The 26169-nt window shown below is 39.6% G+C and overlaps 1 protein-coding gene across 2 annotated transcripts in view; it reads left to right on the forward strand.

Moving 5' to 3' along the window:
- Nucleotides 1-26169, forward strand: part of LOC124792905 (esterase E4-like) — a 240405-nt gene that overhangs the window by 128841 nt on the left and 85395 nt on the right. For both annotated transcript variants that reach the window (XM_047257978.1, XM_047257979.1), the window contains one exon: nt 21197-21371. In XM_047257978.1, coding sequence (XP_047113934.1) covers nt 21197-21371 — 175 coding nt within the window. The remainder of the gene's footprint in view (nt 1-21196; nt 21372-26169) is intronic.

A 26169-nucleotide genomic window follows, 5' to 3' on the forward strand; every position in this document is an offset into this window, starting at 1 on the left:
GAAGAACATGATTCAGAAGTTTGAATTAAATGATGATTTGGAAATTGCTCCTGGGATAGCACTGAAAATTGTTGAAAAAGTTACTGTTGCCACAGCTAAGACTGGAGGACACAGTGTGCGACCTTCAACCAGTGCATAAGCTGTGTCACGATAGCAGAAAATTCCATGGCCCACTGTTGTTTCAGGCAGCAGTAGAGCAATCTCTAGTATGGTTCCGGGTTGTTGTGGATGCAGATTGTCATTCCATTGAGCAACATTTGTAATCTGGAATGTAAACACAGTATGCAATTAACAAATATTACCCTTTTATGTCGAAATTATTGTGTGTGTCTTTCAACGGTTTGTTCAATATTTTTCTTCTGCATGTCCTTAAAAATGTTTTCATGAAGTTTCATTGCCCTTTAAAAAAAAAAAAAAAATTCATACCACCCAAACACACCTTGAAGACCCATTGATACCAACCAGCTGCTGTTGTATCCTGAGCCCTTATGTGTCACCACATGTGGATGTGGATGGGGATATGGCCAGCACACCACTCTCCCAGCTGTTGTCTGTTTTTGTGACTGGTGCTATACCTCAATCAAGTAGCTCCTCAAGTGGCCTCACAAGGACTGAGTGCAGACCCGGATAATGACCCATCCAAGTGCCAGCCAAGCCCAACAACACTCAACTTCAGTGATCTGATGGGAACTATTTTTACCATGGCAGCAAAGCCATTGGCTGTTTCAGTGTTTAGCACCAAAAAAACTTAACATTTCATTACCCACTTTTAATAAATGAAAGTTAATAATTATTTTCATGCACAGAATTGGTCAAGGAGTATGAGACAAATGTTTAAAATATTTCCCTTATTTTTTTATTAAAAATAATTTTTGGTTACTTTGCATATTTGCAAAGCTGAGTGTACATGATCACCTTTACCAATACCATACCTGAACATAAATGTAGACAAATAGAAACCTTGTGATACTAAACAAAATTTTTATAAAAATATGTAAGAATTAAATTGTTAAAGCTTGCAACAATGTGTTCCCACAGTATAAATTAGAGTTCTTCAGTCAGATGTGGAATGAACAGATGCAGTTTCTATGTTTATTCAAGTTCAAGTTCACTTTGCATTTTTCACACATCACATATGTATATCCTTTGCATTTGGGAAGTATGGATGTTGTTTTCTTCTTGCCCCAAACTGATCAGTACTTACTTATTCATTAGCAGAAGTACTGGTAATTTATTTGTGTGAAACGTGTAATTACATGCATAGCAGTTGGTAGCGGTACAACAGCTACAACAGTATACAATCTAATTTTATTTTGTAACAGATACTAAGGTATACAGTTTAAATTATTTCACATAATAATACATTAGATTTTAGTTTTCTGAGGTGGAGTGTACTAAGTATAGCTGGTTGAAACCTGAAATTGAGTGGTGACATTTTTTGGGAAAATATAAGTTTATATCAAAATGATAGGCAAATGGGAAATGGAGGTGGCATATTTGTTGCAGTAGACAAGAAACTCAAATCCACCAAAGTAAAAATTTAAGCTGCATGTGAGATTGTTTGGGCAAGACTCAGTATCAGGGGTAGGCATAAAAGTATAATTGGATCCTTCTATCGCCCACAAGACTCATCTCCTGATGTAACTGAAAACTTCAGAGAAAATCTTTGTTCATCTGTATCTAAGTTCCCCAGTCATACTGGAGACTTTAATCATCCAACAATTAATTGGGAAAATTACAGTTTTGTTTGTGGTGGCCATGATAAGACAGCCTGTGAATCGTTACTAAATGCCTTCTCTGAAAACTATCTAGACCAGATAGTTAGGGACCCCACTCATGATGGAAATGTATTGGATCTAATGGCAACATATAGACCTGACCTCTTTGAGGAGGTACACATCAAAATTGGTATCAGTGTCCATTACACACGCATGGCAGCAATGATTATTAAAATACAAACAACAATTAAAACACACAGAAAGATATATGTGTTCAGTAAATAAGATAAAAAATCAGTTGTGTCATAGCTGAATGAGAAACTTGAAACTTTCAGCACAGGGCAGGAGCACATAGAAGAAGTCTGACTTGAGTTTAAAAGAATAGTTGACCATGCATTGGATAGATATGTACCCAGTAGAACTGTTTATAAAGGGAGGGAACCTCCATAGTATACAGTCACTGTAAAGAACCTACTAAAGAAACAGATATTATTGCATAATAGGTGTAAAACAAAGCTTATGGCTAGATAGAGAGATACTGAATGAAGTGCATTTGGCTGTCAAGAGGGGAATGTATGATGTCTTCAGTGACTACCATAGCAGAATATTGTCAAGTGATCTTTCAGAGAACACAAAGAAATTCTGGCTGTTATGTGGCACCAAAGTTTAGTGTCTAGTCCCTAGTGAAAGAGACAGGAACTGAAGTTCAGGGTAGCAAAGCAAAAGCTGAAATGCTTAACTCAATTTTCAAATGTTTCTTTACAAGGGAAAACCAATGAAATTTGCCTCAATTTAAGTCTTGTACCGCTGTAAAGATGAATGAAATGAGCATTAGTGTCAATGGGTTTAGAAAGAGCTGAAATTCTTGAAATTTCCAGGGTCTGATGGAATCCCTGTCAGATTCTATACTGAATTTACAGCTGAGTTAGCTCCTCTTCTAACTGTATTCTATCATAGATCCCTTGAACAAAAACTGTGCCCAGTTCTTGGAAAAAGGCACAGCTCACACCCATCTACAAGAACGGTAGTAGAAGTGGTCCACAAAATTACTGTCCAATAGTCTTGACATTGATTTGTTGTACAATCTTAGAACATATTCTGAGCTCAAACATAAAGATGTATCTTTAACACAATGACCTCCTCAATGCCAACCAGCATGGATTTTGAAAACATCAATCATGTGAAACCCAACTCATACATTTCTCACATGGCATACTGAAAGCTTTGGATCAAGGCAATCAGGTAGGTGCTGTGTTTCTTGATTTCCAAAAAGCATTTGACTCAGCACCGCACCTGTGCTTATTGTCAAAAGTTTCCAACTGCTTCAAGTAATTAAAATTGCGTGAGCTTTTGGCCAAGTACTCCTTGGCCATTGTCAAGTGGTATGACTGCCAATGGGCTGCTGGTTTGCCCCAAATATACACTAGCTGATGGCTATGATGTCACTGGTGCCTGCGGCATTGTCATATATGGGAATATTTTGACATGGCATTCAATGCACCTGCTTCAACCACACAATCATTGGAGCCCATGCTGTGCCATGCTGAGCTGCAGGCCACCGTCTCTATTTGGGATGTTATTGGTGATTTCTATTTCAATAGCTTCTTTAATTACCCTATCCCAGAAGCTTTTTGTGTGAGCCCTCACAGATGTTTCATCAAATTTTATATGGTGTCCATTTTCTAATGCATGCACAGATAGACCAGATTTCTCCGGGTAGCATAGATGATAAAATCTATCAGCTCCTTCCTGCATTGTTCCAATGTGTGTTCTCTTTGTTTGACATAAGACTGGCCACACTCGCAAGGTATCTTGTAGACCCCAGGTGTTCTGAGAGCTGCTGTGTCTTAGCTGGTCTGAGTAATTGACAGATTTTTGTCAGAGACCTGAAGAACAATTTGATCTTGTATTGTTTCAGCAAGTGGCATATTTTGCCCAACATGCAGACACAGAACAGCAAGAAAGGAAGTTTCTTTTCCTGCTCCTCAACAGTGGTCTTGTTGTGAGTCTTGCATGAAAGCACTTCATTTATTTGATTGATGTTTAAGTCATTGTTCCTGAAGTCCTTGCGTAGGTGCCTCTGCTGATGTGGCAGGTTATCAGCATGTGATATGATTCTTGTATGATGCACTGATGTTTGTAAAACAGTGCATTTGTATGCTGGTTGATGATGGCTGATGGCATGCAAGTACAGATCAGTGTGGTTGAGTTTTCCATAGATGTTGTGGTGAGGCATCCATTTAGTTTGTGGTGGATGAGAACAAATCAAGGAAGGGCAATGCATCATCTTTTTCTTCTTCCATTCTATGTTACCACTGTGAAACTCTGCATTCTTACATTACATCCCTCTAGGGGAGGAAACCTGGCACAGCATTAAATGTCTGGGGAATTAGCACGCCGAGAAGGCTAATTTAATGAGTTTTCCAGCACTCCTAATGAGCTGTCATGATGAGAAGACTATTTCAAAATTTGCTATGGTATCCCTTCATATCAACAACTCTGCCTCCAGGATGATACTTTGTCATGCCAGCTTTGCACTACTATAAGTGCACACACAGGATACACAGCACCAGGCAGCAGCTGGATTTGCTCTTATGGGCTTGCATCTGCAACTATAAAGAACACTCACAGCCATGGATTGGGAATGGCTTGAAGCAACTATGGTTTCCCAACAGTCATGACAGAAACAAGCTACAGAGAGGCAGGAAGGAAAGTTCAGGTGCCTTTTGCAACAACAAGTTGGTGCGGTCCACAGATACTCAGATAGCACCGTCATCAACATGATGGCTAGTGATATAGACATGGGTGCAATGTTGGCACTTAATAAAGGACTTAATTTGGCACCTTTGCCACAAGACATTCCTATCTGTGATATAATAAGTGGTGTCAAGCAGGCAGTCCACAAGCTCCCAAGTGAAACAGCAGATAAAAGCAAAGTTACTAGCCATGACTAGGGCTGAGTGCAATGGCCTGTGAGCACTGTGCAATGAAGAGAGCATTGTGGTCCTTCCTGCTGACAAGGGGAAGGCAGCCGTAATTATGGAACACATGGACTATGATATGAAGATCTGCATGCTAGTGGAGGAAGATGCTTATCAGAAGCTCCCACATGACCCATCATCAAGAATAAGAAGAAAGACATCTGAATTTCTCAAGACACTGAGGTCAAGAATCTTCTCCCACAGGCGCCTAGACCACCTACTGCTTATGGTCTACCGAAGATCCACAAGGAAGGGACATCATTCTGCCTCATTGAATCCCCAATTGGTTCATCAGCATACAAGCTAGCAAAGTACATGGCTAGTCTCCTTGCTCCACATGTGGGACACTGCGAGCAACATATTAAAAATTCAGCAGACTTATCATTCGAATTAACCATCTTCAACTTAGTGAGGGTGGCATTACAGTCAGTTTTGTTGTATTGGCACTGTTTACAAATGTGCCTGTCAAAGACTGTTTTGACCTAGTATCCCAGCTCTTTGTAGGTGAAGTGGTCGAGCTGTTTAGACACACTCTGGTGTCTTCTTATTTTCTGTACAATGGCCAGTATTACCGTCAGATGGATGGCATTGCAATGGGTAATCCATTAAGCCCACCTGTTGCAAACCTCTTCGTGGAGAATTTGGAGGATATTGCCTTCAACATGGTGCCCCTGAAGCCTAGTTGTTTCTTTCAATAAGTTGATGACACATTTGTCACTTGGCCCCATGGACAAGACAAACTTGACAGGTTCTTGGAACACCTCAACAGTAACATCTGGTTTACCAGTGAGTAAGAAAAAGACAATGCATTGTCCTTCCTTAACATTCTCATCTGCTGCAAATGAAATGGATGCCTTGGCCATAGCATCTATAGAAAACTGACCCACGCCAATCTATACTTGCATGCCATCAGCCATTATAACCTTGTAGAGAAGTGCACTGTTGTGCAAACATTGGTGCAGCATGCAAGAAACATATCAGATGCTGATGACTTGCCTCATGAGCTGAGCCACCTATGCAAGGTCTTCAGGAATAATGGTTGTAACGTCTGTCAAATAAATGACGAGATTTCATGCAAAAGTCGCTACAAGACCACTGTTGAAGAGCAGGAAAAGAAACTTGCTTTCTTGCTGTTCTGTGTTTCCATGTTGGGAAAGATAAGCTGCCTGCTGAAATGTCACAAGATCAAATCGATCTTCAGGCCTCAGACAAAAATCCATTAATTACTGAGACCACTTGAAGATGCAGCAGGTCTCAGAACAGAACATGTGGAGTCTACAAGATACGTTGCGAGTGTGGCCAGTCTTATGTTGGATGAACAATATGCACTGTGGAAGAATGCAGGATGGAGCATGAGAAGTTTTATCACCAATGCTACACTGAGATATCTCCTTTAGCTGAGCATGCATCAGAAAATGGACACCAGATAAAATTTGACAAAATATCCATCATGGCTCACACAAATGGCTTCTGGAATTGTGCAGTTAAAGAGGCCATTTGAATAAAAATCACCAATAACACCCTAAATAGAGATGGCCTGTAGCTCAGCAAGGTGTGGTATCCAGCCATCATGCAGTGAAGCAGGCACTTTGAACACCGAGTCAACGTATGCCCATATATGGAGATGCTGCAGGCGTCATTGGTGTCATAGATGACAGCTCGCGTACATAAGGTGTGTACCAGCAGCCCAGTGGCAGTCCTACCAACTGACAATGGCTAAGGAGTACTTGGATGAAAGCTCATGCAATTTTAATTATTTGACATGGTTGGAAACCCGAGAACTTTTTATTCTCCCCAATGACCGTTCTTTTTTTGTGACTTATGATCATGCAAATGAGTCCAACATGACACTATTCAAAAACTTCTCCATCACCATACAATGATCCATAGGTGGTTTTGAAATGCCACAACAAAAGTTTGATGTCAATATCATTGGCTCTTCTGTCACTATGTCCATCGACAGAATCAAGCCAGACTTCATCCCAGCTAACACAAAGATGCTACATCTAATTCCAAGGCCACTGGATACACCTAGTCCTTCACTGCTATCACCTTTAAGTCACAACTCTTTTTCAGCACTGTGCAAGTGTCAACCCCAAATATTGTTGACACTTGGGAGGGGTGGGGGTGGGGGGGGGGGAGGGAGGGGAGTGATGTGGAGAGTGAATCGTCTGCTAGGTATCACATGTGTGATGTATGCAGTGTGCAATGTCAACTCTCTAATTCTTCATGCTACCTCTGAGCTAAAAACAAAGCATAGTTATAGATACTGTTAGCAATCTTATGATTACTCATTGCAATGAACTGTTACATTATGTGTTTAAATAAATTGCATTTTCACAAAACAAATTTATGTGGATATCAGTGGGCACTGGTATGAATAAGATCCAAAACATTTAGCATAAACAGTTAGATGTGTGAAAACTTTGTTGTCAGTGGAGTCCTCATAAACTGAAATCCACTCAAAATCATTGGAAAGGTATCAAGGCATAACTTTAGATTTCCTTTGGAATATCCTTACCTTTGATGAATCTTGAATTCCTTGTTATTCCATCACAACAACCCATTATCACATGTAGCAAAATTAACGTCTCAGTACCTGTGTGCCTTAGAGCTCAGCACTACGGACCTTCTACCATACATTGCTGACATAGTATCTTGTGATTTCATTTTGATTCCAAAATTTCAAGATAAAATGTATGGAAGCACTTTTTCATCATCAGACAAAGCCATGAAACATTATGAAAACCTGGTTTTTGAAGTGCCTCGGGAAGAATGGCATCATTGTTGTAAGGAATGGTTTCACCAGATGTAAAAGATCTATTGATGTGAAAGGGGAAATTTTTGATAAACAACAAAATCTTTCAAATTTTTCAAAAAGTATTCCTCATTTCATTTTCTAAAGACTTTCACGGTGTCACCCTCATATGCTCTAGATTTATGAGTTAACTGTACTTTCTGGTAGCCACATACCACTTGTAAAACATAGTCATGAACTTTTTGCAATACCTCATCAATACTAATTGGTGTATCACTTTCCCTTTTATGTAACCGTGTTTCCCTTTTTTTATTATTTCATTCTACTCTGACAACTTCATACATTTTACCTGCTTGTAACTTAGCCAACTCAGTTCTATACATCTTAATTCCCCTGAATGTTCTTCATCTGTAATCTTCCTCCTATGACTGTTTCATGTAGTACACAATTATTGAATAAATGTACACAATGGTGTAGTATTTACTTCTCACTCTGTTCACACTTATTAACACTAAATTCAGTTTCAACGATCAGCTTTCTCGTATATATTGTACCAATCTGGGGATAGGAGGCTACAGTGAGAGATGTGCTGAGGTCAGGTCAAGGTGAGGAGATTGATGGAACACTACCTCAGGTAGCTGAGATTACCAAATTTGAGGGTAGGTGATCGTCTGATGCCCGAAAGTGTTAGTAAAACAATATTACAATATTAAACATTTATTGTTGACAAAATACAGGATGCAGTGTGGGAACTTCATTATTTGGAATGCACAGCTCACAATGGCTGTTACTTATTCTTGTGTGGGTTTCAGTGCAGTCAAAAATGCGAGACTTAACTTATTTTTTTCTTTTTTTAAGTTGTGATCATGCAGTGGGTAAGAGAGGAGTGTGCACTCACCTTTGCCTACTTTTCAAATGGACTTATGGTCGTCAGAACTCAGTGTGCATTCAGGAAACAGTTCAACATCGCACCTGCAGGTCATGTTCCTGTTGGAAAATCAATTCTTATGTGGGTAGACACCTTTATGGACACTGGAAGTGTACAGAAAAAGAAACCAGGACCTTCAAGAACCACCAGAACACCTGAAAACATCGATAGTGTAAGGATGCTAATTTTGAATTCCCCCAATCAATCTGCAGCTGCCCTTGCAGTTTCTAACATCCCAATGAGACAAATTCTTCATGAAGAGTTGAAATTTCATCCGTATAAACTGTCAGTGGTGCACACACTTCATCCACATGATTTTGTTTCATGAAAACATGCATGTGAAGCCTTGATCCATGAGCTGCCTCATGATGTCTTAGTGTTCTTTGGTGACGAGCCACATTTTCATTTGTCTGGTTGTGTGAATAAACAAGATATGCAGTATTAGAGTGGCATGAACCCCCGAGAACTTCATGAGCAGCCCCTGCATACAGAATGTGTGACTGTTTGGTGTGCACTATCTAAAGTTGGCATTATTGTCCCATGGTTTTTCAAAGAGAATGATTATTGTCCCATGGTTTTTCAAAGAGAATGATAAGGCAATGATGGGCACTTCTGAGCATTGTATTCAGGAGTTGGAACAGTTTTTTTCTTCCAGAACTTGAAGAAATGGATGTGGGTGATGTTTGGTTTCAACAAGATGGCACCACAGCTCACACGGCATGAACATCGATGATCATATTGCACGAACACTTCCCCAATCGTCTCACCTCTTTGAGATGCGATCTCCAGTGGCCAGCATGCTCACCAGATTTAGCGCCATGTGACTTTTTCTTATGGGGCCATCTCAAATCCTTTATGTATACCAATCATCCACAGACCCTGGCTAAGCTACGGAACAATATTTGTGTTGCTATTGCCAACATCAACAGAGACATGTTGGAAAAAATGGACCGAAACTTCCGATTTTGACTCTCCAAATGCATTAAGCAGAACAGAGGCCACCTTCAAGATATCATTTTCAAAACTTAATGGAACAAAACTTTAGATGTTACTCCTTGTAAAGAAAAAAAGAATTCAATTGATCTCTCTAATACTTCCTGATCTATGATATTTTTAAATAAGGAAGTTCCTGCACTGCACCCTGTAAAACAGTTGATTCTTCAATGTGCAGGCAGCCAGTGTACACTGGAGCGAAAACTGTAGTCCTCACACAGTGAATGCTGATCCAGTGCCACCCATAGCCCCAGTGGCAGTGGCACTGTCAGAGTCAGCACATCAGAAGCAATGTTGTCACAATCACATTGTCCGGCAATGTTAGCATGTGACCCAATCTGTGATGCTCAAGGAAGACAGCATCTTCTGAGAGAAGGTAACAAGGGTTCCTATGACTGTCACAGACTGCATGCAGGGAAGACATCCATGAGCTCAGTTCAGAGCACATGAAGCCATGCAGAAAAGCGCCATGGCCTCCTGTTAAGAGAGAGAGAGAGAGAGAGAGAGAGAGAGAGAGAGAGAGAGAGAGAGAGAGAGAGAGAGAGAGAGAGAGAGAGAGACTGACAGCATCAGTGTTTGCCACAGGAACAAAGGTGAGCAGCAGCAGTTGCTCCCACACACAACAGTGGATGATGATCTGGCAGTAAGCCCTGCTGATTAGGATGCCAGAGTGCCTGCTGGATAATAGCAGTCACAGGATCACATTAGTCTTGACTCAGCAGTTTGTACTTCAGCTCACAAACAGGACTGGTTGCTCCATAGGAGATCGAAGCTGACTAGACAAGTAGAAGGTCACTGACATAGGCCTTCCCTCTTGGCTGGACTGCTGCACCATAATTGGACTCCACAAAAACAGTGGTAATAATTACACAAGTCGAACTTGTGTGCTCTGCTAGAGTGAAGCAGCATTGATATCATTTGTTCTGGTTTTACCATTTGGTCATCTTCCATGGTTGCTTCAGGATTTCACAACTATTCCTGTCAGACATTCTTTTCTCCTGTGTCAGTAACTGAACAATTACTCTTGTGTCTGATTTAAACTTTCTTGCTGCAATTTGTGCCATCACCATTATGGTAGCCATCACTCTTGAGTGCTCAGACCATTCAGGGCGTTGCAGTAGCTTCTGTGTTTGCTGCTATTCTATTAGTGTTTCTCTCTCGCTGACTCTCTTCCTGGCCATTGATATATCTTGTTGTGCCTCTGGCATTGCCAGGAAATAACTTTGAAATTTTTCTGGCTGTGCCAAGTATACTATTCTGCTGTGCAACATTCCCTGCAGCCTTTAAGATGTCTGTCTTGGGTTCCTCTGTGATTCCTTAAAAACAATCTTGACAAATATGCTCAGAATACTTGTACCATACAGTTTGACCATGTGGTTCCTCAGTTAAGGTTTTAACTGGAAATATTACTTTCTTAAACTCATTCCAGGAAAGTCAAATTCTTACAAGGACACAGTTTGTCTAAATTACTTTTTACACACCAATACAATCCTTTTTTTTCTCATAACTGTACTATAATTCACAATCTCATGTACTTTTCCTATTTATTTATTTTGTGTTCCATAGATCCAGGAAGTGAGTAAATTGCAAGGACACAGAATATATCAAATTGTACATAGTTCAATAATAACTTACATAAATACAATAAAGGATACAATGTAAATAAGATATCAAATAAAGAGCATATATCCAATTTACAGAAAATGTTATACTATAGAACAATCAGTAATACATACAGGAAACAAAACATAAATAAATGAATACCAAAAGCCAAATTAATGTATCTCTATGATAGTGTTCAAAATAAAATTAATTAAAAGTATTTCCAAAAAAAACTGTTAAGTTTAGTGGTGCTATTCATTTTCTTACATAAATTCACTGACCATGTAAAAGGATTCCTCCATTAGGTGCTCTTTCAGAATTTGTTTGAATTTCAGCAAGTGGCTATGAAAAATTTTTATATGTGGTGAGAGTGCATTGTTGTGGACAGGCAACACGGCTTTCATCTGTCACACAACTGCGGGCTCTTTGATTGCTCAGTGAGGTGGAACATCAAACTAGAACACATGAGATATTAGTTTACTATATTACACACGTGAATAAAATATTTACTTACCTATGATGCACTTTTTGGCACAGGACTAGTGGATAATTTACAACTGTCATGAGCTAGCAAAGCATCACTTGAAGCACTAATTATCAAACTGTTCCTTGAGGTGCAATGCCCAACATTTAAATGAACAACTCCATCAGATGCTGTAGCTATTATATTGGTCCTATACTGTGATACTGACTCTTTCAGATGAAGTCATGCAGTGGGGAGAGCTCTTGCTAGCCTGACACCATATTGACCTTAACATAAAAACTGATAGGGGAAGCATGGTCTCCAGGAGCACCTCCCATATGTCATTGCAAATTACAGTGAGTTCTCGTTAATGTGTGTGGTATCAATTCTCATTGCCTACTTTGATGTGGCATTGCGATCTCTGGATGATACCACGTGCAGTAAACAGCTTGGAGAACTAGACTCCTTTTTGAACCAAATTGTTGTTGTTGTGGTCCTCAGTCCAGAGACTGGTTTGATGCAGCTCTCCATACTGCTTTATCCTGTGCAAGCTTCTCCATCTCCCAGTACCTACTGCAACCTACATCCTTCTGAATCTGCTTAATGTATTCATCTCTTGGTCTTCCTCTACGATTTTTACCCTCCACACTGCCCTCCAGTACTAAATTGGTGATCCCTTAGTGCCTCAGGACATGTCCTACCAACCGACCCCTTCTTCTAGTCAAGTTGTGCCACAAATTTCTCTTCTCCCCAATTCTGGTCAGTACCTCCTCATTAGTTTTGTGATCTACCCATCTAATCTTCAGCAGTTTTCTGTAGCAGCACATTTTGAAAGCTTCTATTCTCTTCTTGTCTAAACTATTTATTGTCCGTGTTTCACTTCCATACATGGCTACACTCCATACAAAAACTTTCAGAAATGACTTCCTGACACTTAAATCTATACTCGATGTTAACAAACTTCTCTTCTTCAGAAATGCTTTCCTTGCCATTGCCAGTCTACATTTTATATCCTCCCTACTTCGACCATCATCAGTTATTTTGCTTCCTAAATAGCAAAACCAATTTACTACTTTAAGTCTCTAATTTCCTAATCTAATTCCCTCAGCATCACCCAATTTAATTCGACTACTTTCCACTATCCTCATTTTGCTTTTGTTGATGTTCATCTTATATCCTCCTTTCAAGACACTGTCCATTCCGTTCAACTGCTACATCTACATCTACATTTATACTCTGCAAGCCACCCAATGGTTTATGGCGGAGGGCACTTTACGTGCCTCTGTCATTACCTCCTTTTCCTGTTCCAGTCACGTATGGTTCACGGGAAGAATGACTGCCGAAAGCTTCCGTGCGTGCTCGAATCTCTCTAATTTTACATTTGTGATCTCCTCGGGAGGTATAAGTAGGGGGAAGCAATATATTCGATATCTCATCCAGAAACGCACCCACTCGAAACCTGGGCAGCAAGCTACACCGCGATACAGAGCACCTCTCTTGCAGAGTCTGCCACTTGAGTTTGCTAAACATCTCCGTAATGCTATCACACTTACCAAATAACCCTGTGACGAAATGCACCACTCTTCCTTGGATCTTCTCTATCTCCTCCATCAACCTGATCTGGTACGGATACCACACTGATGAGCAATACTCAAGTATAGGTCGAACGAGTGTTTTGTAGGTCACCTCCTTTGTTGATGGACTACATTTTCTAAGGACTCTCCCAATGAATCTCAACCTGTTACCCGCCTTACCAACAATTAATTTTATATGATCATTCCACTTCAAATCATTCCGCATGCGTACTCCCAGATATTTTACAGAAGTAACTGCTACAATAAAGGATCCTTCTTTCAACATTGTAAAAAGCTTTCTCTAAGTCTACATATGCTAGAAACATAGGTTTGCCTTTCCTTAATCTGTCTTCTAAGATAATTTGTAGGGTCAGTATTGCCTCACATGCTCTTCCAGGTCCTTTGCTGTCTCTGACAGAATTACAATATCATCGGCGAACCTCTAAGTTTTTATTTCTTCTCTGTGGATTTTCATTCCTACTCCGAATTTTTCTTTTGTTTCCTTTACTGCTTGCTCAATCTACAGATTGAATAGCATCGGGAATAAGCTACAACCCTGTCTCACTCCCTTCCCAACCACTGCTTCCCTCTCATGCCTCTCGACTCTTATAACTGCCAACTGGTTCCTGTACAAATTGTAAAGAACACCTCTCTCCTTGTATTGTACCCCTGCCTGACACCTTAAGAATTTGAAAGAGAGTACTCCAGTCACCATTGTAAAAAGCTTTCTCTAAGTCTACATATGTTAGAAACATAGGTTTGCCTTTCCTTAATCTGTCTTCTAAGATAAGTTGTAGGGTCAGCATTGCCTCACATATTCCAGCATCTCTATGGAATCCAAACTGATATTCCCCGAGGTCAGCTTCTACCAGTTTTTCTGTTTGTCTGTAAAGAATTCGAGTTAGTATTTTACAGCCGTGACTTATTAAACTGATAGTTCGGTAATTTTCACATCTGTCAACACCTCCTTTCTTTGGGGTTGGAATTATTATTAGTCTTCTTGAAGTCTGAGGGTATTTCACCTGTCTCATACATCTTGCTCACCAGATGGTAGAGTTTTGTCAGGGCTGGCTCTCCCAAGGCTATCAGTAGTTCTAATGGAATGTTGTCTACTGCCAGGACATTTTTTCGACTTAGGTCTTTCAGTGCTCTATCAAACTCTTCATGCAGTATCATATCTCCCATTTCATCTTCATCTACATCCTCTTCCATTTGCATAATATTGTCCTTAAGCACATCGCCCTTTTATAGATCCTCTATATACTCCTTCCACCTTCCTGTTTTCCCTTACTTGCCTTGAACTGGGTTTCCAACTGAGCTCTTGATATTCTTACAAGTGGTTCTCTTTCCTCCAAAGGTCTCTTTAATTTTCCTGTAGGCGGTATCTATTGTACCCCTAGTTATATATGCCTCTTCATCCTTACATTTGTCCTCTAACCATTCCTTCTTAGCCATTTTGCATTTCCTGTCAATCTGGTTTTTGAGACGTTTGTATTCCTTTCTTCCTCCTTCATTTACTGCATTTTTATATTTTCTCCTTTCATCAATTAAATTCAATATATCTTCTGTTACCCAAAGATTTCTACCAGCCCTCATCTCTTTACCTACTTGATCCTCTGCTACCTTCACTATTTCATCTCCCAAAGCTACTCATTCTTCTTCTACTGTATTCCTTTCCCCATTCTTGTGAATCGATCTGTAATGCTCTGCCTGAAACTCTCTACAACCTCTGGTTCTGTCAGTTTAGCCAGGTCCCACCTCCTTAAATTCTTACCTTGTTGCAGTTTCTTCGGTTTTAGTCTACAGTTCGTAACCAATAGATTGTGGTCAAGGTCTACATCTCCCCCAGGAAATGCCTTACAATTTAAAACCTGGTTCATAAATCTCTGTCTAACCATTATATAATCTATCTGAAACCTTTCAGTATCTCCAGGGCTCTTCCATGTATACAACCTTCTTTCATGGTTCTTGAACCAAGTGTTAGCTATGATTACATTATGCTGTGCAAAATTCTATCAGGCAGCTTCCTCTTTCGTTCCTTACCCTCATTCCATATTCACCTGCTACATTACCTTCTCTTCCTTTTCCTACTATCAAATTCCAGTCACCCATGACTATTAAATTTTCATCTCCTCTCATTATCTGAATAATTTCTTTTATCTCATTGCATCAATCTCTTCGTCATCTGCAGAGCTAGTTGACAAATAAACTGTGGTAGACGTGGGCTGCGTATCTATCTTGGCCACAATAATATGGTCACTATGCTGTTTGTAGTAGCTTACCCGCATTCTTATTTTTTTATTCATTATTAAACCTACTCCTGCATTACCCCTATTTGATTTTGTATTCATAACCCTGTATTCACCTGACCAGGAGTCTTGTTCCTCGTGCCACTGAACTTCACTAATTCCCACTATATCTAACTCTAACTTATCCATTTCCCTTTTTAAATTTTCTAATCTACCTACCCGATTAAAGGATCTGACGTTCCACTCTCTGATCCATAGAAAGCCAGTTTTCTTTCTCCTGATAACAATATCCTCCTGGGTAGTACCCGCCTGGAGATCCGAATGGGCTCTATTTTACCTCTGGAATATTTTACCCAAGAGGACGCCATCATCATTTAAGCATACAGTAAAGCTGCATGACCTTGGGAAAAATTACAGCTGTAGTTTCCCCCTGCTTTCAGCCATTCGCAGTACCAGCACAGCAAGGCCGTTTTGCTTAGTGTTATAAGGCCAGATCACTCAATCATCCAGACCGTTGCCCCTGCAACTACTGAAAAGGCTGCTGCTCCTCTTCAGGAACCACACATTTGTCTGGCCTCTCAACGGATACCCCTCCATTGTGGTTGCACCTATGGTACGGCTATCTGTATTGCTGAGGCACGCAAGCCTCCCCACCAACGGCAGGGTCCATGTTTCATTGAGGGGGGGGGGGGGGGGGGGGGGGGGGGAGGTTAACCAGATCAAGACTTCTAAATTCAATGTGCAGACTGTTTTTGGTTCTTGAGGTGTAGTTATGATATTCACTGTTTTGTTTTTATAGAGTAAATATATACCACGAGTAGGTGGCAAGGATCACCATCTTTTGAAACAAGTACCTCCAAGAGTGTCTGTGATGGACACTACTCATTATTCTGATAGCAATGAATTTTTTTTTTTTTTCCTTTTTTTTTTTTTTTCTTTTTTTTTTTTTCTTTTTTTTTTTTTTTTTTTTTTTTGCAAGAGGTTGGTTCCTCCAGAATATAATAGCATACAACATTAAGGAATGAAAGTAACCAAAGAAGGAAGTCTTAGAGGTATCTGTTTTAGCAATTGAAGGGATAAACTGCAGTGCAAATTTTACTGAGCCAAGTCTTTTAAAGACATGAATAATGCATGTTGACCAATTATATTTGCTGTCTATATATTCATCCAGGAATTTTGTATTCTCAGATTTTTGTGTTATTTTATTTCTACACTTTATGTTAATTTCTCCAAGAATTCCTTGTGGTGTTTACCTCATGTAATGGGATTTATCTTAATTGACTGAGAGACCATTTGAAGAAAAACAGTTTAAAATTGCAATGAAAACTTTATCTCCAGTTTGTCCAAGATTGTTATCTGAAAATTTATCAATGAGAATTGAAGTACCATCTAAAAAACTATGTGTTTACTCTTTGTATCAGAACAAAGAGGAAGTCATTAATGAAAATAAGAAACAGTGACAGATCTAAAACACAGTCTTCTGGCACATTGCAGATTAAGGTGCCCCACACAAATGATGCAGTTCCTCTGGATCAGCCATTCAGCATTACATTCTGCTTTTGGTCCTTTATATATGACTGAAGCCGCAAACAAACAGTATTACCTAAACCATAATACTCCACTGTTTTGATACTGAACAAGTAATTCGTTACTCTAGTTCTGTCATAACCATTCTAACTCCTATTAATAAACCATTCTGGTGGTATGTGGTACACATGTTTGTCTTTCGTACATGATAGGTGCAGGCAACACAAACTATAACCATGAGCTGTGGCACTTACATGTGAGTACAGTTTGGCATTCCTCCTCACGGAATCGTTTTTCTGCTCTGCAGTGATTTGTCCCTTTTGTGATGCTATGAATTTGTCTATGGAGCATAGGATGTCTGGTTTTAAGGTCTCATTTAGGAAGGTTAGGTTCTGGGTTTGCAACACATCTAGTGGCTTCTCGAGCCAATACAACGTTGGTTGTGTCAGATTGAGACAGTCGTTCTAGTGACCTTACCTGGGAGACAATGTTGTACCCACTATATCACTAGTCATACCATTGATTAGCATACCGCTACCACATAATTCCATACTTGTCATACCTCTCGTCTTCTCTTGCTCATAACAATTTATGATCATGATTTCCAGAGTGAATACTGAGGAAATCCAGTACCTTCCTCAGACATTCAGGTGCTTCTGTCTTACCTCGAAACAGTTGTACTTCACATGCCTGGACACTAGTCTGAATCTTTCTAGTTGGGCAGACAATAAGACTTTACCTTTGCCAACCTGCAACTCCTCCTTTGACATTATCATGTAAGTTTCTTTTTACTCTGACACCAACAGTACTTCTTGTGTTTTTACCTGCATCCCTGTTCCCATAGCTTTTCACTTCATGGGATAAGGATGTACCATAAAGTATTGATTGGGTGCATTCACACTAACCATTTGAAGTCAGACCAGCATGAGTAATCCAACCCCACCTGCCTTAATTTCAACCATTTACATGTGGTAGAATAGTAAAAAAGTTTTCCCCATATATTCCTGACATTGTAAGTCTGGGGATGATGTGCAATATATGATAACTGAAGAAAATGTCACAAGCAAAGATCACTAAAAAAGCATATTACTGGATGATGTGATTCAACAGAACTATACTGTCATTATTGGATCTTACACTTTAAAATTTTTTACAATGTATTGCCCATCAGCATTGCAAGTTACTTCACACTACATATGCAATGCCCACCAACATGAAGATCACTGGACATTGGCATGTAAAATATAAAAGTATTATGTACAAACATAACTATATTGCACTGATTACAAGTGTTCATGTTCACCACCAACTGGAAACTGACGGAGAAGTCTCTGTTAGTTACCAGCTTGTGGTGAACAAGAACGCTTGTAATTGGTACAATATCTCAATATCTGTACGTAGTACTTTTTGACAACATTATGACAAGGATAGACTGCTACCACCATATAGCGGAGATGTTAAGTCACAGACACAACAAAAAGGCTTCTAAACAAGTAAGCTTTTGATCAAAAGGACTTCTTCTGAATTAGACACACACACACACACACACACACACACACACACACACACACACACAAGCATGCGCACCCACACATTCACACAAATGCAACTCATGCACACACGTGACCACCACTGTCTCGGCAGTCAGAGAGAGTGGTCGTGTGTGTGAGTTGCATTTGCAATTTGCATAGAATGTGTGTGTGTGTGTGTGTGTGTGTGTGTGTGTGTGTGTGTGTGTGTGTGTGTGTGTGTGTGTGTGTGTGAGTATGTCGTCTAATTCAGAAGCAGGTCTTTTGGCAGAAAGCTTACTTGTTTAGCAGTCCTTTTTTTTACTCAACATCTCCGAATACGGTGAATAGCAACATACCATTTTCATAATATTGTCATTATTCCATCTCAGATTGTCCATAATACTTTTATATTTCACATGCTGATGTGTAATGATATTTGTGGCAGTGGGAGGTGCATATGAAATGTGAAGTGATTTGAAATGCTGATGGGCAGTACATTGTAAAAATTTTTAAAGCATAAGATCCGATAATGACATTATAATTTTGTCGAATCCCATCATCAAATAATATGCTTTTATAGTGAAGTTTTCTTCAGTTGTCATATGCTGCAGATCACTGCCAGACTGACAATGTCAGGAATATATGGAGAAAAGTTTTTTGCTATTCTACCATATGTCACCGGTTGGAATTAGTACAGATGGGGTGAGATAATATGTGATGGTGATGGACAATACCATGTAAAATTTTAAAGCATAATATCCAATAATGACACCAGAAATGTTTCTAAACCAATCATCCAGTATAACAATGGTTTAGCTATCTTGGGTCTTGAAGCTTTCTTTAGTTATCAAATGTTTGTCTGTTTGTTCTATTAGGTGCTGTAGTTCTGCTGTTTGGCTCTGTTATACTTTCAATAGTCTCACTAAAAACCAGTGATAACAACATGAAACTTAATTGCCTATGTATTGCACGAATACTGTTTCTTACAATGTGGCTACTGTAATTGTTGTATCACGTGGGCTGTCTGCTAAAAGTGCAAGAATCTTGTTACAACTATTCTCCCCACAACCACATTTAATTCGTTTTATATTATATCCAAGTTGTATTCTTTACATGCCCTGCCAATTTCTCATACTACCCTAGTGTTATTCAGTACATTGTGTTCCAGATTCATCAGCTGTCATCATCTCCACAGTTTCCCTATTTGCATCCACTACTATTTTTACTTGTCCTAGTGTGTTGTTCAACTGATGAATATCCTCATTGTCTGATATGTCAAATACTGTGCTTAGCAGTTAACTGCCTGCATCCAACCATCCTCGTTTGCTATGTATCAGTGTCTGTGGTGCCAATCTTCTACCTGCTGTAGCTGTTCCTTCACGCTTCTCATAAGAAAATTATAGTCCCTGATATTCCCCTTGCCCTTTTGTCAACAGAATTATCTATGCTCACTAGAACCAAACAATCGCCACTATTACCCGTGCACATTCTACATTGAGATATACAAAACAGTGTGTCTTATGTAGCTTGTCACTGCATTCCAATGCTTTACAATACATAATACATGACCACAGTCTTTCTGCCAACGCCAGACTGTGAACAGCAGTCCATAATTGCAAACTGGGTTGTGGGAGTAAGGAGGAAGTTGGGGTGCGAAGGGTGAGGGATAGCACGATAGGGATGGGGGATGGTAAAGTGCTGCTTCTGGGAGCATACAGGGACAAGATGTAGAGGGGAGAGGGTAGGTCAGCTAGGTGCAGTCGGGAGTTTAGACACAGGGCACACAGGGCACGAGGGGGGGGGGGGGGGGGGAGGGGGGGGTCGGTAGAGGTTAAGTAAGAAGACTGTGGGTACGTTGGTAGAATAGAGGGCTGTGTAGTGCTGGAATGGGAAAAGGAAAAGGGAAGGGGGTAGATGGATAAAAGACAATGACTAATGGAGGTTGAGGCCAGGAGGGTTATGGTAACATAGGATATATTGTAGGGAGAGTTACGACCCATGCAATGCAGAAAAGTTGATGTTGGTGGGCAGGGTTTGTGAGGAACCGCTTTCTGATAAAAATGTTGGTGACATCTAATCAAATGTTATCAACATTTTGTTGTGATACAAATATTGGCCACTAGAGAAGTGTAATGTTCTAAACTTAAAGTCTTGTAAAAATATGGAAGGTTTCACTAATAATGTATGGATAGAATATAATCAGTGATACCATATGTATATCTCTGACTCACTATTCACGGAGGTTCAGATCTGAACATATAAAATAAGTGAGGTTAGATTCAAGGTAATATACTGGAAAGTTGTGATTTGCCTGTGAAATACACTGTGTAAATACATTCATATATTGTGTACTGGAATCCTGCTGATGTGCATATTATCAGGAACTGGTTGGACATATAGGGAATGCCAACATATATGAAGTAGAGCAGTACAATTGACTTGTTTTGCTTTAATGGAGTGTAATATAAATGACGATCTAGGTGATGCTAGAAGTACAACATCTAATGTCCTATGAATATCTACTTACAAAATATAACAATGGATTTTTTGCGACATATTCTGTGAATATTCTGTCACAGACATAGTTACTCTGTGCATAAATGGAATAACACAGATACCTTAATGTTTGTACATTGGAGATTATCCACTGCCATGCAGCTTTCAATGATTTATAAAATATACTTATATATTTAAAGGATAGTAATTACTAGTTTCAGTTTACAGCCTGATATCATCACAACTTTGTACTGCATTTTTCACACTATGTCTTTCATAGAATAACTCTATCTTACACCTTAAGGCCAAAATGTTCAAGTGTTGTATAAGCCATTATATCACATAATATGAATAAACTGTAACTACAGTTTAATGTCAACTTTCTTTGTCAAACAGGATTGGGCAATAGATCCAGTTCTTATATTCTATCCTGTTATTGAGCCTGATCTTCATGATAAATCAGAACGTTTTCTTCACTGGAGAATTGATGAACTCATGTTGTCTGGCCACTTCAGCCATGTCCCATTTCTGACTGGTTACACAAAAGATGAATTTTCATGGAGAGCTTTGTGTAAGTATTTGGAGAGCTTTAAAATTATTTAATAATTTCATTGTATCACATATTGTAGAGAACTGCTTAATCATATATACCTTATTGTTCAAAATATGGAAACTATAAATGTGCATTTGCTTTTATTTGGGTCATGTTGCTCTTACATAGAAACAAAGAAATAATCAATCTCAAATATTAGAGCATATAAAACAGTTTTTTTCTTGACATAGAGGAACATAAATTCAAATCCTGAGCTAGAATGTTCAACAGGTTCTTTATGAGCCCAGTTAATGTTTCTTCTAAATCTTGAATGAAAATTGGAAACACTCTACTGAGTAAAAATGACAAATAACTATAAAATTTAATGCACCAACCCATGTCCTGATACCTTCATATTGTAATAGTTCTAAGTGAAACTGTGCCTACCCCAGTCATATATATATTCCATGTACTATCTAGTTCATGATTAGTGGTTGAAGTGTATTGCACCAAGAATCTCACTATTCTATGCCATACACCAAGATGCTTGTTATATAAAATTGATGAAGTCTGTTAATTATTTATTTATTAAGTTATCAACCATCTGACTTGATTAAAGACATTCTCCAACTCTTCCAGTCTCTTTATAATTGTTTCATCTCTCCATACTTAATACCACAAATATTCTAAAGAATCTGTTTACATTTTCTAATCCATGGGTCTACTAACTAAATTTTTTTCACTTCCACTGTACCTTCCACTTCCTTAGCGCATGACCCATCAACCTATTCCTTTTTCTGGTGAAGGACTACCATAGGTGACTTTTATTGTTTCCTGTTATTAGAAGCTCTTCATCCACACTTTATCTGACCATTTAATTGCAAGTGCCCTACATTATGTGGCATTGTTACCAAATATGTCCTTTTTGTTCTGTGCTTTTCTGGTACTCATGCAGTTCACATTTCACACCCTTACAGTGCTGTGCTTCAAGTCTACATTTTCATGTAATTTTTCCTTAATTCTATGTCAATAACTGGCACCATCAAAATGTGTGGGTGGATTAGTGTTCGCAGAAAACCTAAAATCTGAGCAATTTCTAAGATGGCTGTTAATGCCTTCAGGAATCTCAGGCAAAAAATGGGAGAAGGAATATTTAATTTAGCCAAAAGAGAATTTCTAAAAACAAAATACTCAAGATTTACATGGAACACTCAGAATGCATGTTGCATTCCAAATATGGGAAGATGAGCAGCTGCCAGAGGGGTGGGCATTGGCACTAATGCATCCTCTTCACAAAAACATGAGATAAGTCAATGGTAGAAATTACACAGGAATATTGCTAGTACCAGTGAGCTATAAGATATTATTGAGGGCACTGCTGAAAAGAGTAGAAAAGAAACTAAATCTACAAACTGATGAATACAAGAGAGGTTTCAGGAATGGTAGATTATGTATAGAGTAGATCTTAAACCTGAAACTGGTAGTCATGTATCAAAACCAGAAAAACAAGAATTTCATATTCACATTCATGGACTTCAATAATGCCTATGATTCTATAGATAGATTAACATTGTTCTATTTTTGAAGAGATGGATTTGGATGGAAAATCCAGTAAGCTCATCATACAGATCTTAAGCAACATGATGTCCAATATCAAAAACAGAGCAACACTCTCAAATGCCTTTAAGATTTATAGTAAGGTGATTAGGTAATGACAATAAAAAATGAAAGGATAGGTGAAATGTGCATGAGATACAGGAGGAAAGAAATGCAGATAGACTGCCAGTGGCAGACAGAGTTATCTTGTCCAAATTATTAGAATATTTGACTGATAAAAGTACTCATCTCTAGTTACAAACAATGGAAATGAAAAGGTTGCTAAGCATTTAAGATTTTGTACTAAAAAGTTCTTCTTCAGAAATAGGAAACACACAAACATTCACACAAGCACCTCCCACACAGACATGACCATTGTTTCTGGCTGCTGTGGCATAACTTTGAATTGCAGCTGCATCTGATGTTAGCAACAATCTAGGGTGGGTGGTAAAGAGGAGGCATGGGATGAGGAGGGAGAGCAATAGGGAGTAGGGGTGGGGGAAGATGTTGTGCTGCCAGTGAGAGCATGCAGCGATGTGGTGGGAAGATGATAGAGCTGCTAGGTGCAGAGTCAGGAGGCTGTACTGGGGAAGGGAAGGGGGGTTGGGAGCAAAAAAAGGAAGAAAAGTGGTGTTGGTAGGAAGGATCCAGATGGAACAGACTGCGAAGCAGCCACTGAAATGGAGCACTTCGTGTTGGACAGTATGTTTAGCAACTGGATGGCTCACTTGCCTCCTGGCCACAGATTGGCAGGAGCCATTAAGTAACTCCCATTTACATAGCAGCATATTGGCTGCAGCTTAGTTTGTACATCACATGGCAACTTTCACAGATAGTTCTGCATCTGATGAGTCAGGAGAAGCCTGTGACAGGACTGGAGTAGGTGATAGTGGGAGGGTGTATGGGACAGACCTTGCATCTATTTCCACTGCAGGGATGCAACCCATGACACTAAGGGGTTGCGAGCAGGGATGAAGTAGGGATGGAGAAGAATATTGCATAGAATTGGTGAATGGTGGAATACCACTTTGGGAGGGTTGGGGAGGATTGTGGTTAGATATTCCTCATTTCAGCTCATGATGACAGATAGTGAAACCATGGCACAGAATGAGATTCAGTTTCACAAGTCCTGGGTATTACTGGGTCATGAGAGAAGTACTCCTTTGTGGCCATACAATGATTACGTGGCAGTTGGTAGGTGACTGGAGTGGCAAGGCACAGAAGATCTGTTTCTGAACAAGGTTGGGAAGGTAATTTCGGTCTGTGAAGGCCTCAGCAAGACCCTTGATATATTTGGTGAGGGACTGCTTGTCACAATGGATGCAATGATTACAGATGGCAAGGCTGTAAGGAAGGAACTTCTTGGTATGGAATGGGTGGTAGCTGTTGAAGTAGGGGTATTATTGTTGGTTGGTAGGATTATGTGGATGGAGGTGCTGATGTAGCCATCCTTGACATGGTGGGCAACATCGAAGGTAGCTCATTGGGTTGGTGAAGATCAGGTGAAGCAATTGGGGGAGAAGGTTTTGAGGATGTGGAGGAATATGGATAAGGCGTCCTCACCATCGGATGAGATCACTAGGATGTCATTGATAAATCTGAACCATTTGAGGGATTCGGGAGTCTGGGCAGTTAGGAAGAATTCCTCTAGATGGCCCATGAGTAGGTTGGCATAGGACAATGCCATGCAGGTTTGTTTCAGGTGATACCTTCAAAGGAGAAGTAATTGTGGGTGAGGATATAGATGGTCATGGTGACCAGAAAGAAGGTTTGGGTTTGGAATCAGTTGGATTTAGGGAAAGGTAGTGTTCATAATGAGAAGATCATGGGTTCAAAATGGTTCAAATGGCTCTGAGCACTATGGGACTTAACATCTGTGGTCATCAGTCCCCTAGAACTTAGAACTACTTAACCCTAACTAACCTAAGGACATCACACACATCCATGCCTGAGGCAGGATTCGAACCTGCGACCGTAGCAGTCGCGCAGTTCCGGACTGAGCGCCTAGAGCCGCTAGACCACCGCGGCCGGCAAGATCATGGGTATTGGGGATGTTAGTGTAGAGGGAAATGGCATCAGCAGTTATGAGCAGGGCACCGGGTGGTAAAGGAACAGAAGTGTGGAGAATTGATGAGGGGAAATAGTGGGTGTCTTTTATATAGAAGGATAAATTACTGGCAGTGGCAGTTGGTGATTGTGTACTAGTGGGCTACAGCACACTGTAAATATTGCACTTAAATGAAGCCGTTTCTCTTTTTATATGTTGGAAATCACATTAAAAGTATGCCATTCCTCTTTGAATGTGAGCTGGAAATCTCATTAAAAGGAAGCCATGTATCTTCGAATGCATGCTGGTATGCAAATAAAATGGATGAAAACATATTTTGTAACACTTTCTCCTTGATGACTACACACCAGTGTTGAGTACTGAGAGGGTGGTCAGTCATGCTAAGATCAGCTCAGCGAAAGGATACAGCTGTCTGTTTTCTACTGCATGTGCTCTGATGTGACATCATCCCTTCTGGTACTATGAGTGTGTTGTTGCTCACAATATCAGGTCAATATTTTTATTTGAAATTGCGTGAAGTAATGTGCAAGTGTAGAGTATTGGGGACTTTTGAGAAGCAGTTGATGTAACAGTGTCGTCACCCCCCAAGCTGCAGGGTGATCCTATATCCCTGAAGTTTTTTATAGCAGTTCTCGAGATGGCTATGTCCAAAATGATTTGGAACAACAGAGGAATAATGATAAATGGTAAAAGGCTCACCAACCTGAATTTGCTGATGATGTAGTGGTCCTAGTTAACAGTAAGATGGAAATGCAGCCCTCTATAAAAGACTTAACAGATCGTTTTCAGGAAGTTGGACTTAATATAAATCACTCCAAAACTAAGGTTATGCGTAATAAGTGGGTAGCTGAAGGACAAGTAACAATGAACAGCAACATCCAAACAATTTTACAGAATACATTTATCTGGGGCAATTAATTGACACAAAAGGGGATTTGAAGCCTGAAATTTTTCATCGAGTTAAACTGGGTTGGAGGGCTTATAGAAGGAATGCAACAGTTTTCAAATCTAACATGCCAGTCTATTTAAAGAAGACAGTTTTTGATCAGTATGTACTACTGGTTTTAATGTACAGGTGTGAAACTTGGACTTTAAATGAATTTTTCACAGTAAAAGGTATTATAGAATGGGTTAAGACTCTAAAATGGCAGTGGGCAGAAAGGATGGAAGATG

Source organism: Schistocerca piceifrons, chromosome 1 (genome assembly GCF_021461385.2).
Source record: "Schistocerca piceifrons isolate TAMUIC-IGC-003096 chromosome 1, iqSchPice1.1, whole genome shotgun sequence".
NCBI lineage: Eukaryota > Metazoa > Arthropoda > Insecta > Orthoptera > Acrididae > Schistocerca > Schistocerca piceifrons.